We start from the raw sequence: 13,361 nt of genomic DNA on the forward strand, positions 1-13,361 counted from the left end.
AAAAAAAATCTACATCATCTCGCAATATTAAATATAAACCTTTTTCAAAAAAATAATCTCTATGCCAAGTGTCCATTGTGTTGACAAAAGCTTTTTTTTTGTGTGCTGAATGGAAACTTGTCCTATCACACCTGGGTGATAATATATTTTTGAAAGAGACTTATTTATCTACATCAGGTGTGCTTGATTTATTAATCCACATGTTATACATTCACTTGACAGATAAAAAAAACCAAAAAAAAACAAAGTGGTTTTTCTCTTCTTTTTACGTTTTATTTTTCCAAAACCTTTGAAATTTGTCCGGTCTGTCAGTCTGCTGCCTCTATGTCCTCCGTCCAGGGGGAAAAAAAGTCCCCCTCTCTTTTCCAAATCCACCACATCCTCCGTGTGTGTGTGTGTGTGTGTGTGTGTGTGTGTGTGTGTGTGTGTGTGTGTGTGTGTGTGTGTGTGTGTGTGTGTGTGTGTGTGTGTGTGTGTTACATGGGGCAGGGTGTTTCTGCCCCTCTCTCTGGTCCCTCACCTTCGGCCAGGCTGCTGGAGCAGTCCATCGCCTCCCCACTGTTTCTGTCGCTGCTGGGGACCATCAGAGACCAGCTCTCCCCAGGCTCGTCCTCCTCGTTTCCCTCCTTCCTCCCCTCTCCCTCTCGGTCCTCCTCCCTTCCTCTCTGCCGGCAGTAAGGCGGGATCTCAACCACGACGTATTTCTTCACCCAGCCGCCCAGCACTCCCTTCTGCCGGACGTCATTTCCCATCAGGCCTGCGTCACACCTGGAGTTAGTTGCTGAGAGAAAATAAAAAAGGGAAAAGAGGGAGATGGTGTTAAGGAAAAAAAACTCAGGAGCAGCGAATCTCATTTCACATACGTGAAGAAAGTTCAGAAGACTTTGATGACTTACACAGGAGACTTTAATTAACTCAATTGAAGGAAGAATTCAGGCAGGCAGTACAGTTTAACCACCATGTGTTATTGTGTCATGTGGTCCCAACTCTCTGAAGTCCCTCACTTCCTGAAGGCGTATTTAAACTCATGCTGGAGGCGTTATGTTCAGCTTAGTCTATATCCATGATGTTCCACTTCCAGGATTGCTCCGGTGATGCCGGAAATTCCCCCGGATGCATGTCTTTTCGTCAGACGTACCTCACCTTCCGCTTTCTCTGTGATGGCATTCTAAACTCCGGTTGATACATAAGGAGTATGGTTAACTGCTCCTCAAGTCTCTGCAGGGTAAATCCAGACAGCTAGCTAGACTATCTGTCCAATCGGAGTTTTCTGTTGCACGACTAAAAATAACTTTTGAGCCCCCGTGGCTCCGTCTGGAGCTTGGCGCCGCCCAAGACGATTGTGATTGGTTTAAAGAAATGCCAATAAACCAGAGCACGTTTTACTCTCATCCTAGAATGCTGTGTGGACTAGACAGACCCTCCTCCACAGCGCTGTGGAGGAAGGTCTGGCAAAGCGAGACTACGTTTAGCTTAAAGGGGTGGTTAAGAATTTTGGACACAGGACCTCATTTCAAAGTTAGCCGGTGTGTTATTTATCAGTGGGGACCGTTTAACACTTTTCACCCAGTCCTTCCAGTTGCAGAGTTACAGTAGCTGGTGCTAGGCTAGCGCAAGTCAACAGTATCTGTTAGGCTGCCATTAAAAGCAGTCTTACACACACACACACACACACACACACACACACACACACACACACACACACACACACACACACACACACACACACACACACACACACACACACACACACACACACACACACACACACACACACACACACAGACACACCCCTTTAACCTATAAGGTAAAAGATATTGCGGGCGCCCAAATATCTTTTTTTTTTAAGATAATTTTTTTGGGGCTTTTCCCTTTATTTTGAAAGTGGATATATATGAAAGGGGGGAGAGAGATGGGGGATGACACGCAGCAAAGGGCAGTAGGTCGGATTTGAACCCTGCGCCGCTGCAGGACTCCACGCCGCCCCACGCCCAAATATCTCGACACAGGCAAAAGGTTTTATGTGTTTACTTTCCCTACGGCCTTGGCAGGGTGAGCGGCACAGTCTTATCATGCAGCGGTCGTCCCGTCATCGATGGAGACACAGAGTTGAAGTACTTCTCTGCCTGGAAAGGTTATGTTGGACACTGACCTGAATGACACCTGGCTGCCATCGTCTCAACTTACATAGCATGAGTTCATTAGCTGGAAATCCCACCCCAAACGGGAAAGGAAGGGAACAATTATTATCTAATTTGGTCATACAGTTGAAAAGACACTACGCCTGTGGCTTAGTTCCTGTAACAGCTTCCCACTTGTACCAACTGCCAACAACCACGTACACACATAACAACAACAACCCTTCAACATTATCAAAATCAGGTGCGTTCCAATTTTTAAATGCCAAATAATGTTGGACTGCGGTTATGAGTCTCTTTTTTTCTTCTTTTCACATTAATCTTTTATATGAAAAATGCACCAAAAAAACGCAAAAAAAAAAAACACACCCAGTGTTGGGCAAGTTACTTCCAAAATGTAATACATTATAGATTACTAGTTACTGTCATTTGAGAGTAATTAGTTATATTACAATATTACTGTCACTGAACTGTAATGCATTACACTACTTTTGCATTACTTTTGAGTTACTTTCCCCAAAATAACAGTGGAAGTTTGACTTGGTGGGTAGCTTGTGAATTTCAATAATTTAAGACTTTTGGAAACGAAATTCAACACGTTAAAGATTTTTAGAATATAACATGCAAGACGTTTTTAATTAATGGTGGTGGGGGGGTATCGATTAACCTATGTATCGTAATTATTTTGTGTGACAATTTTTAAAATCAATTCTATTTCCCCAGAATCAATATTTTTTTACCAATGATTCACCCAATAATGTCCTGTTTATACGGTACTGCTGACGTCATGACATCATATCCGTTTCCAGCTAAACAAAAGCGAAAGAAGAAAAAGCAGAAAGTTATGTTATGTTCTTCTTTACAAATTAAATAAATGTCAGACTGACTGACATGTGATGTGCATTCTTCTTAGAGAACAACTCATTTTTAGAAATGTCTCATGATATATTGTCTCCAGAAGTGTATTATTCAACTTTCGTTTTTGTTAAAGAAGGAAAAGACAATCGCAAGACTCATTACTTCCAGAATCGCAATAAATGAAAATCACAATACAAACGGAATCTGCACCCATGTATCATGAAAGAACTGAATCGGGACAAAAGCATATGGTCCCAGCCCTGTTTTAAGTAGGGCTGTGCTCGATTGAAGAAATTCTTAGTCGACTAACACTCATCCAATTGTATCGACTAATCGATTAGTTGATTTAATCGACAGATCTGTAAATCTGAGTTTTTCCGCAAAGGGTCATGCAAAAGCACCACTTTAATTCTTGTGTTTACCAGAGATGTGCTCGTACGTTTCTTGGAAATAAGTCATTCAGCATGAAAAAAAGCATAAAACATGACTAATCGACTAAAGAAATCTAAGTTGACTAAGACCAAAACGACCGATTAGTCAACTAATCGACTAAGAGGGAGCAGCCCTACTTCTAAGACCCTGTAGGACCCCTGTAAAAGGACAGCCTGATCAGAGGACTCACGTGGCAGCGTTGTGGAGAGCTGGCTGAGGTTACAGGTGACGGAGCCATTGTTGTTGGAGCTGACAGCGGCAGCCGCCAGGTGGAAGACGTCGGAGCGGGGCAGCTGGGGGGACACCGGTAGGGAGTGACACTGTCTCCCCGGCAACTGCTGCCAGTAGTAGGACGTCTCCTGCTGGGCTCCTCCGGGCCCCCAAGCAGACGGCTGGGTGCTGAACACACTCCCCGGAGGAGAGTGCAGGTCGAACACCAGCGAGAAGACCGACTTGCTGGGCACATCGTAAAACTTGATCTTCCCCCCGCACAGGTCCTCGCGGGCGGTGAACGGGTTGATCTTGCGAGCTTTAGAGGCTCCGTGTGCGATGGGGGGGTTATAGTAAGGGTCCTGGACGTTGATTTTCCTTCCTGGTTTGCAGGAGAAGATGTCCGACTGGCTGCGGCTGAGCCAGATGTTCCGGCGGGGGCGGGGGGATTTCGGCGGGATTTTGTCGTCCTGGAAGCCCAGAGGGTTCAGTCGCTTGACGCCCTGGATCTTCTCACCTTGAGACAAAAGAGACAGGTGTGGTTTTGTGATGCAATTTTAGGTTCAAATTTACAGTTCACTGGCAGACACTCCCACTGACAAATGATTGTCAATTTTCCCGCACCTTGGGGACACAGAATGGGAGGAACAGAATGGATTTAAGACCATTGTTGTGTTCATGATTGAAATACTCTTGACTAAGGTCCAGAGGGACCAAAACGTTAAGTTTTCTTTAATAAATGATGATGGTTCAGCGTAGGGCTGGGCGATATGGCCTAAAAATAAAATCCCTGATTTAAAAAAAAAAAAAAATCTGATGATTCAAGATTTAAATCGATTTTTTTCTCCCCCTACTTAAAATCAATCTGCAGATTTGTTGGGGGGGTTGGAGGGCTACATATTCAACAACAACAAAACGGATGCATGACATAAAGCTGTTTTCACACATACAGGTAATTCACTTCTCGTTCCTCGCTAAAAGTTCAAATTAGTTTACCTTGCCCCTGTTTTCACCGGTTGCTGAGTAACGTACGTTAACATCCCATGATATTCTCTTGAACGTAGCATACCTGTAGCAAGCTCCTTCGTAGCGATAAACAAACGTCGAAGCGGAGCTCCGTGCTACAGAGCGGCGATTACTAGTTGTTTAAGCCACAGACCTCTGTCACAGCTCGGTCGTATCAGCAGCATTTAGGAGATGTGTTGAGCCGCAAAAGAGTTCCTCAACACCGGCTCTGGTGCCCCGGCATGGAGCTCCGTCAGGTCAGCGGTAGCTGGTGGTTCAGTTATCAGACACTAGGTGGCTGTCAGCCGGAGACACAGCACCGCGAGCGGCCGGTCATTTCGGCGGAGATTACGGATAAGTAAGTAATGAAACGACTGGTTAAGAAAATAATTAATGTTAGTCCCTGTCGCTTCCATGTTGTTTGTGTCTCTATGGTAAACGCGCGGGTGGAGGAATGAGCCCTGTTCGGAGCTACGGGAGCCCAGAGGGGAGCGTCGGCTGATGTTAAGGAGAAAATCGATTTTTCATTTAAACAAATCCACGTTGACTACACATTCGAGTTAATCGATAAAATCGATTTATCGCCCAGCCCTAGTTCAGCGAGCGCAGTGTGCAGGATTTTCTCTTTCTTCAAGTCCTTGTTTTTGTCCTACGTCTACCTGAACAGAAGAATTGTTTGGATGTGCGGATTTTTTCTTTAACCCTCCTGTTGTCCTCCGTCAAATTTGACCCATTTTTAAAATTTTCTATTTCAGCCATTTTGGTTTCTTTTTAACCAAATTGTCCAAAACATAACGTGAATGTTTCCATGCAACGCTCTTAACAAGTTACAAAAAAACAGATAAGTTCACTACTTTCATTGAATTTGGGTGTTTTATTCAATTTTATAGCATTTGAAAAAAAAAAAAAAAAAGTTAAATAATTTTGGAAAAAAAATTGACAAAAATGGCTAAAAAAGCGACAAAAATGTTGGGAGAAAAATGACAAAACCTAAAAAAAAAAAAAAAAAAAAAAAAAAAAAAAAAGGTGAAAGGTTAAAAAGGTCAAATTTGGCTTAAAAAAAAAAAAGACCCTCCGACAGATGATACTTGGCGATCAGTAGTCAGGGGAATCTATACAATGGAAAAAATAACTTTCATACTGAGATTAGAAAATGCTGAATTTATGGATTGATGGTCGCCTTAGCTGGATGTAGGCATGGGGGGGCACGGGGTTAGGGGCTTTTGGATACTTTTTGCAGCTAAAGCCTTCTTTGTAATTGTATGTGATACGGGGTTGGTGTGGCTGTTATTTTCAATTCCATTCAATTCAATTTTATTTATAGTATCAAATCATAACAAAAGTTATCTCGAGACACTTTACAGATAGAGTAGGTCTAGACCACACTCTATAAATTCCAAAACCCCAACAATTACAGTAATTCCCTGGCTTTTATATTGCTACTTTTGGTGCATATTGTTTCTTTGTTTGTTTTGTTTTGTGTAAAAGGATCAAACTGGTGCAGTTGTGGGGAAATATGTTCTGCAAAGTTATGAGTGAGAAGTGTTTGTATAAGTAATGTTGTAGGTAACATGCAACTCAGTGTAAGGAGATAGACCGGAGGATAAGAGACAACTGGATTTAAAACATAAAAGAAATATTGTAAGAACCGGATTGTATATTAACGTATACCATTGTTCAATAAACATAAAGTTGATAAGAAAATGTCAAAATTATATCAAAAGTAAGTTTTTTTTTAAAACTTTTTTAAAAGGAACAATCAGTCCTATTATCTTTAAACTATAAATTAAAAATGCTTGGATGGTAAAATAGATAATCTAATGTAACCACTAGGTGGCAATACAGGCTAAATCCTGCATAGAGGACAGAGACACGAGTTCCTTGAATCCATGTTCTTCAGATGTTTCCAAAAGCACTGGATTATACAAAACTTAAACTTAAACTTGAATTAGTGCAGCAGGGAAACAAATATTAGGATTAAAGAAGGAATCTGAGGATCACATAAACAGGGATTTAAATAAATAAATGGCACGTTTTGAAAGAAATCTCACTTTGCAGCAATCACATTGTCAAGAAAGAGATTGTTTATATGAAACAAAAATAGCAATTTCTTTAGTTGGCAAAAATCAGTTACACCTTTAGTAGACACATAAACAAATGCGCTAACCATGAAAACATCTTATTTTATTCTCCTCTCAATCCCATTTTTTGTTTCGCTTCAACCATGCCAGGAAATATCTGATTACTCATGTGACTCACGAGGGCCCAAACAGCTACTCTGACAAACTATTTGGCTAAAAAAGTTGTTTTGCAAGAGAAATATGTCCTACTACGAGGGTGATGCTGGTTTACAGTAAATGCTGATGCTGTCAGGTAAACAGAGAGGGGGAGCAGAAGAACGTCATGACAACTGTCAGATCCAGGCCATGTTTTACAAACACACACACACAGTAACTACATAAGATGCATTTCCTATGCCAACAGGCCCAGTATGTGTTTAATAAATGTTGTTAGCTTCTAAGTACTTTAGTAACTAAGTACATTTGCTCAAGTACTGTACTTAAGTACACATTTGAGGTACTTTTACTTTACTTTTCATGCCACTTTCTACGTCTACTCCGCTACATTTCACAGAGAAATATTGTACTTTTTAACCCCGCTACATTCATCTGACAGCTTTGGTTACTAGTCACTTTATAAACTATTTTGCACTCAAAACTTTCAGTTTATAAAATCTGATGTTTTATTATAAATGAAACTAGCCAACAATATAACGGCCTACGAGTCCAGCTGAAATGATTAGACCATTAAACACACAACTGTTTGGATCGTTTCCAGTTTCTAAAATGTGATTGTAACAGAGCATTTTAACAGTGTGGTACTAGTGCTTGTACGTAAGTAAAGGATCTGAATACTTCTTCCACCCCTGGCGTCATCTAGATGAACAACCCAAAACCAGATGTAAGAATCCACGCTTGTGTCACTACTCTGAAACTTTCCTGCGTCCTGTGATGTCATGTGTTCGTGTTCACCTTCTTCACACGCCGTAGTACTGAGGAAAATGAGCCAGCTGGCGTGTCCAAACAAAAACATTACAGCCCCCCCCCCGCCCCAACTCTGTGTTGTTCAGACATGCAGGCGGCGGTACGCTGGACCAAATTAGAAGTGAAACCTGGGTCTGCTTGGATCAAGTATCTCAGAGCAGTTTTCCTCCTGAGTCATCATGAAGTATATATTGTAAGCAACCCAAGGACTATGTGCTCCGCTGCTTTGAAGTTTGATACGGATAAATGTAAGAACAGATTTTTACTGATTAACTTAACTGGGGTGCAAAGAACAGGTGATCCAGATAGAATAGTGGAAATAGGGTTATTACTCTCCCTGACAGGCTTATTGTCAGACTAAAAAGGAAGGGAAGTTTAAATCTTGCTTGAACAAATCTGGTTGTATGTTTGGGTGAGGACAGTGTAAACAGTAGCTGACTGAACACACGTGGAAACAACTTGCACTTTGCAAGAGGAACTGGTGTTAGGAGAGGAGAGAAGTTTGTCTGAGGCTGGACACTGATGGGTAACAAGTGAAATATTGGCCAGCTGACTCGTAGAGGTGGAGGGAAAAACTAATTCACATATGTATCGTGATTATTTTTGCAATGATTTTTTTAAAAAGATTCTATTCCCTAGAATCTATATTTTTTATTATTTATTTTTACCAATGGTTCACGTAAATATAATACGGTTTGCAACTACATCATACCCGTTTCCAGCAAAACAGAGTGAAAGCAGAACATGTGTGAACATCCATGTTATGTTCTTCTTTACAAATGACTGACTGACTGACTGACAAGTGATGCACATTTTTCTTAGAAAACAATTAGTTTTTAGAAAAGAAATGTCTCATGATATATTGTCTCAAGAAGTGTATTATTCAAGTTTTTGTTTTTGTTAAAGAAGGAAAAGAAAATCCCACCACTCAAGACTATCGAATCGCAATAAATGAAAATCGCAATACAAATCCAATTGGCTGCCTGTATCGTGAAATAATCGAATCAGGACAAAAAGATATTGTCCCAACCCTAGTGACAAGAGAGTATGAGCTGAACTAAAAGGCTCGGTAGGGCAGGAGAAGGATATAAAATAGTTTTCTGTTGCTTTGCTTGGATACCAGTTTCCTAGTCTATATCGACAACGTTTCATTTCGAGGATTGTTCCGGTGCCGCCGGAAATTCCGCTTGATGTCCCTCATTTCAGCCGGACGTCTGTCACCTTCCTCTTTGTGTTGGCATTCTAAACTCTGGTGGATTTATGAGGACTATGGTTAACTGCTCCTCAGATCTCTGCAGGGTAAATTCAGAAAGCTAGCTAGACTATCGGTCCAATCTGAGTTTTCTGTTGCACAACTAAAACAACCTTTCAATGTATACACGTTCCACTCCTCTGCAGCGCTGTGGAGGAAGGTCTGGCAACTACTTGTTTCCCTTCCCACCACTTTCCTTTACAAGAATTTACAAGCATCGTCTTGTGGACAGAAGGAGGTAACTAGTTTGCCTTTAAAGAAATAACAAGCCCCAGCATCACAGAGTGAGACTTTATGCAGTGCTGGTACCTTTGAGTGTGGTCTTCTTGTCGTTGTCCCCGCTGAGCGGGACGCACTCGTGCTCCATCTCTTCAACTTTAAGGCGTGCAAGAATCTCCTCGAGGTGTCTGACGATGTCTGGGAAGGATGGACGGAGTTTAGGATCCATCTGGGGGAGGAAAATAATGGAGTTATGGAGGATGAGATGTATATTTATACACATAGCATGGTGATCGATTGCACTCGTCAGATTATCATCAGGTAAAAGTAAGTAAGTAAAATGAATTCATAGAGTGCGTTTCACATAGAATCACAAAGTGCTTTACATAAAAACATACAGCATAATACATATAAAATTACAAAGTAATACGTAAAGTGCAGACCGGTCAACCAAACGCCCGTCTTTGTATGATTTTTAAAAGAGTCCACAGAAAAAGCATTCAAAGCTTTAATTCGTAACTTTGTGATATTAATGAACGTCCGTTACATTCAAGCCAAAGAGTGGAGGCAGAGCGTTCTTACACCAGGTTAGAGGAACAGACATATACACATACTTACACACATACATACATACATACACATATATATGTGTGTGTGTATATATATATATATATAAAATAAAAGAAATATTGTACTTTTTACTCCGCTACAATTATCTGACAGATTAGTTAGTAATATTAGTAGTAATTTTGCACACAAAACACATGCAGTTCATAAGATATGATGTTTTATTATAAATTAAACTACCCAACAATATAATGGCCTACAAGTCCAGCTGAAATGATTAGACCATTAAACACACAACTGTTTGGATCGTTTATAGTTTCTAAAATGTGAGGATTTTTCTGCATGGAGTACTTTTACTTGTCATACTCTAAGTACATTTTCCTGATGCTACTTACATACTTTTACTTAAGTCACATTTTCAATGCAGGACTTTTACTTGTAACAGAGGATTTTTACAGTGTGGTATTAGTTCCAGGATTGGATAGTACTAGGATCAGGATACATCTTCCACCAGTGGAGAACATTAAACTGAATCCTATATGCAACGGGGAGCCAGGGAAGAGACTTAAGAACAGGGCTGATGTGAGAGCGTCTGTTTGACATAGTGAGCAGTCTTGCGGCAGCATTCTGGAAATAACTAAAAGCGATCAAGAGATGACATACTAACGGAGGGGAAAAGTGCGTTACAATAGTCAATGCAAGATGAGATAAATGCATGTAGAAGTATCTCAAGGAAAAGGAACACCAACCGGATTATTTTCCATTTACAAAAGGTGCTACACGTAACAGTTTAACATTACAAAAAAATATGACCATGTTAATTATGCAAACATCATTTACATAAACAAAGAAGACCGGAGCTGATGCTTCTACAAGCATTTGCATTGTATTTTACAAGGAAATCTACTTTATTGTTTTTATGGCTTTTATTGGTACTTTCCTTTGAAAACATGCAGTTTCTCGGGGGTCAAGATGTTACATCATGCATCTTTATTGAAAATATTTAAAAGTGAGGAAAATTCAAAAAGTAGGGACTAAAGTTGAAGATAAAGAAAGAAAATTAGGCAGGAATAAGGAGAGGTAGGTAGACTGAGTGGAGAACAGGTATACAGGGAGGGAGCGTGCTGCTGGGAGAGAAAAAGAACAGATGGTAGAACAAGACAGGGCACAAACATGCGGCTTAAAGATGGAGACATACAGCTGACACAGAAATGCAAATGGAGTTGAAATAAGAAGCTAGAAAGATACTGTAAAACTGACTTTTATGAAAATCAAATTACACCTAGGTGCTCTGGGAGAAAACTTGGGATGGAGGATGAGGGAGAAAAGGATGATAAAAGCGAGACAACCGATGAGGATGAGAAGGGATGGAGGGAGCCAATATAGGATCAGTCAGCAGGGTGCTCCAAAGTCTTTAATGCCCTTGCCCACTGTGCTTTGTAATTATGTCAGAGAAAACAAAAAAAAACACAATTCCAGTCCAGTGATTATGATGCAATGTGAGGAAAAAAAAACTAAACTCTCCAGGAAAGAAAAAGGGATTTGTTTTGGTTTGATTTGCTTAACGTCCCTTCTGTTTTCAATAGTGATCGATTTCACAGCAAATCAATGTATGAATAGAGAGAAAAGCAAAGTCTGCCGAGGAACTGATCCAGCTTTTAGTGAACAGAAGACCCCCTGGATAGTGAGCTAATTCAGATTATTCAGATAATCAGATTGCCCCTTTATCTCCAAACAAGGGAATAATACAGTAGTTACTTAAGAAATTAAAAATAAAACTGAGGAACTCCCAAGAAACAACAAAGACAAGCCGTTTGGAAAATGTCTCTCTCTCGACAAAGAGAAAAGTTTGTCATAAACATCTTCTTGTTATGGATGCACTTAAACATGACTAAACATAACTGTAGCAGATACATGTGTGCTGGTTGCTAGGCCTGTAACAATGATTACATAACTAATGTCTGTCTAATCGCAATTTATTTACGTAATCGCGGTTTCTTTGCTCACATAAGCTAAGGTCCTAAGGGGTATGAGTGTTGATGGTAATTGTTGATTTTTTTGACTGCTGAGCTAAAGCTACGCTAGCGGCAGCTGTCACTTGTTGCCGTAGCAACTTCAAACGCCCTGGGCTGACTCAAGCCAGAGAAATTTAACTATTTGACTATATATTTTAGGGGGGGGATACAGTTAGAAAAAAAGTAAAGGAGCAGTGATGACTATTTTGCCACATAGTTTTGCCAAAAGTAATGACTATTTTTGTACTTTTTTGTATTTTATATATTCTGTTTTTTTTGTTGTTGTTAATGATACATGTTCTATTGTCAATTTCATGTTCCTTTGAGAAAAAAATAAAGTTTTATGATAATAAAGGGCATGGTTTATGTGCCGTGTACTATCACAAGTAGACAGGGAATTTGTTACAATACTGTAATGTTTTATGTGACAGAGACAGACTAATGGGACAGAAGTGTACGTGGACTCACATTGCAGCAGTTGAAGGCCAGCTGGAGGAAGTCCGGCGGACAGTCTCCAACCATGTGCTGGAACGTGTGATAGTCCAGGCCGAAGTTCTGCTCAGGGAGGGAGAGAAGACAGAGATTTGGATAGATGAAAGTTAAACAGGAAATATGTATTTAACATTCTAAAATGAACACAGAGGTGAACAGAGCTTCATCAGATGTTTGACATACTGAAACTCCTCTGCCAAAAGCAGCTTCATGTCAAACTAATCCCTCGGACACGGTCCGGCTGACTGCCAAGTTTGCATTTTGGCTCAGTCCACTGACATTTTAAATCACACAGGCTGTGAGATAGAAGAAAATGTTTATACAATATTTTGTAAAATATTATAAGAATTTACATTTCAAAAAATAGCTGCAGTTGTTTTAAGGTAAACCGCTGCATTGAACTAAATGTAAAGATTTACAAAGAATACGTTTACAGCATTTCCTCTCTAACTGGGATGTTTTGGGACTGATTGGTGGGATTGCTGCGTGACACACGGCGATACACTGGTAAGAGCAAATGAGGTTCAACCATGTATCCAGCGAATTTAAATAGCTCACGTTACAGTATTGTGTGAACAGTTAACTTCATTTAATATTGTATGTGGCGTTTTCTTTTGCGGGGTGCAAATGTTCCACCAAAACAAGTTCCTTCCCGAGACTATTTAGTAGAGCCACCGTCCAGAGCTTAGCGCCGCCCAAGAAGATTGTGACTGGTTTAAAGAAATGCAAATAACCCAGAGCGTTTTCTTCTCCTATCCAGGAGTGTTTGCTCCTGTTGCCAGACCTCACTCCGCGGCGCTGTGGAGATAGGTCTGGCTATGCTTAATTCAGTTTGATGATTCATCATAAAGCAGAAAGTGGTCGTCAGATGAGATATCGCCTTCACAAGAATGGAATGGACAGACATGACGTCACAGGGATGTTGACCTTTAACTTTTTACCTCAAAAGTCTAATCAGTTCATCCTGGAGTCCAAGTTAACGTTTGTGCCAAATGTGAAGATTTTCCCTCCAGAGGTACGTGTTATCACAGACTTACAGACGGACGGACGTCATAATGCCTCCGGCCCGGCCACAGCTGTTGCTGGCGCAGAGGCAAAACACTGACTTTGCCACTCACTTTAAGGTCTG

The 13,361-nt window shown here is 40.6% G+C and overlaps 1 protein-coding gene across 2 annotated transcripts in view; it reads right to left on the reverse strand.

The window, feature by feature from the left end:
* Positions 1 to 335: 335 nt before the first annotated feature.
* Positions 336 to 13,361, reverse strand: part of tesk2 (testis associated actin remodelling kinase 2) — a 44,120-nt gene continuing 31,094 nt past the window's right edge. For both annotated transcript variants that reach the window (XM_028593850.1, XM_028593849.1), the window contains 4 exons: positions 12,209 to 12,295; positions 9,249 to 9,387; positions 3,619 to 4,155; positions 336 to 781 (listed from right to left, as the gene is read on the reverse strand). In XM_028593850.1, the coding sequence (XP_028449651.1) occupies positions 477 to 781; positions 3,619 to 4,155; positions 9,249 to 9,387; positions 12,209 to 12,295 (1,068 nt within the window). In that variant the 3' untranslated portion in view covers positions 336 to 476. The remainder of the gene's footprint in view (positions 782 to 3,618; positions 4,156 to 9,248; positions 9,388 to 12,208; positions 12,296 to 13,361) is intronic.

This window comes from Perca flavescens, chromosome 12 (assembly GCF_004354835.1).
Source record: "Perca flavescens isolate YP-PL-M2 chromosome 12, PFLA_1.0, whole genome shotgun sequence".
Taxonomy (NCBI): domain Eukaryota; kingdom Metazoa; phylum Chordata; class Actinopteri; order Perciformes; family Percidae; genus Perca; species Perca flavescens.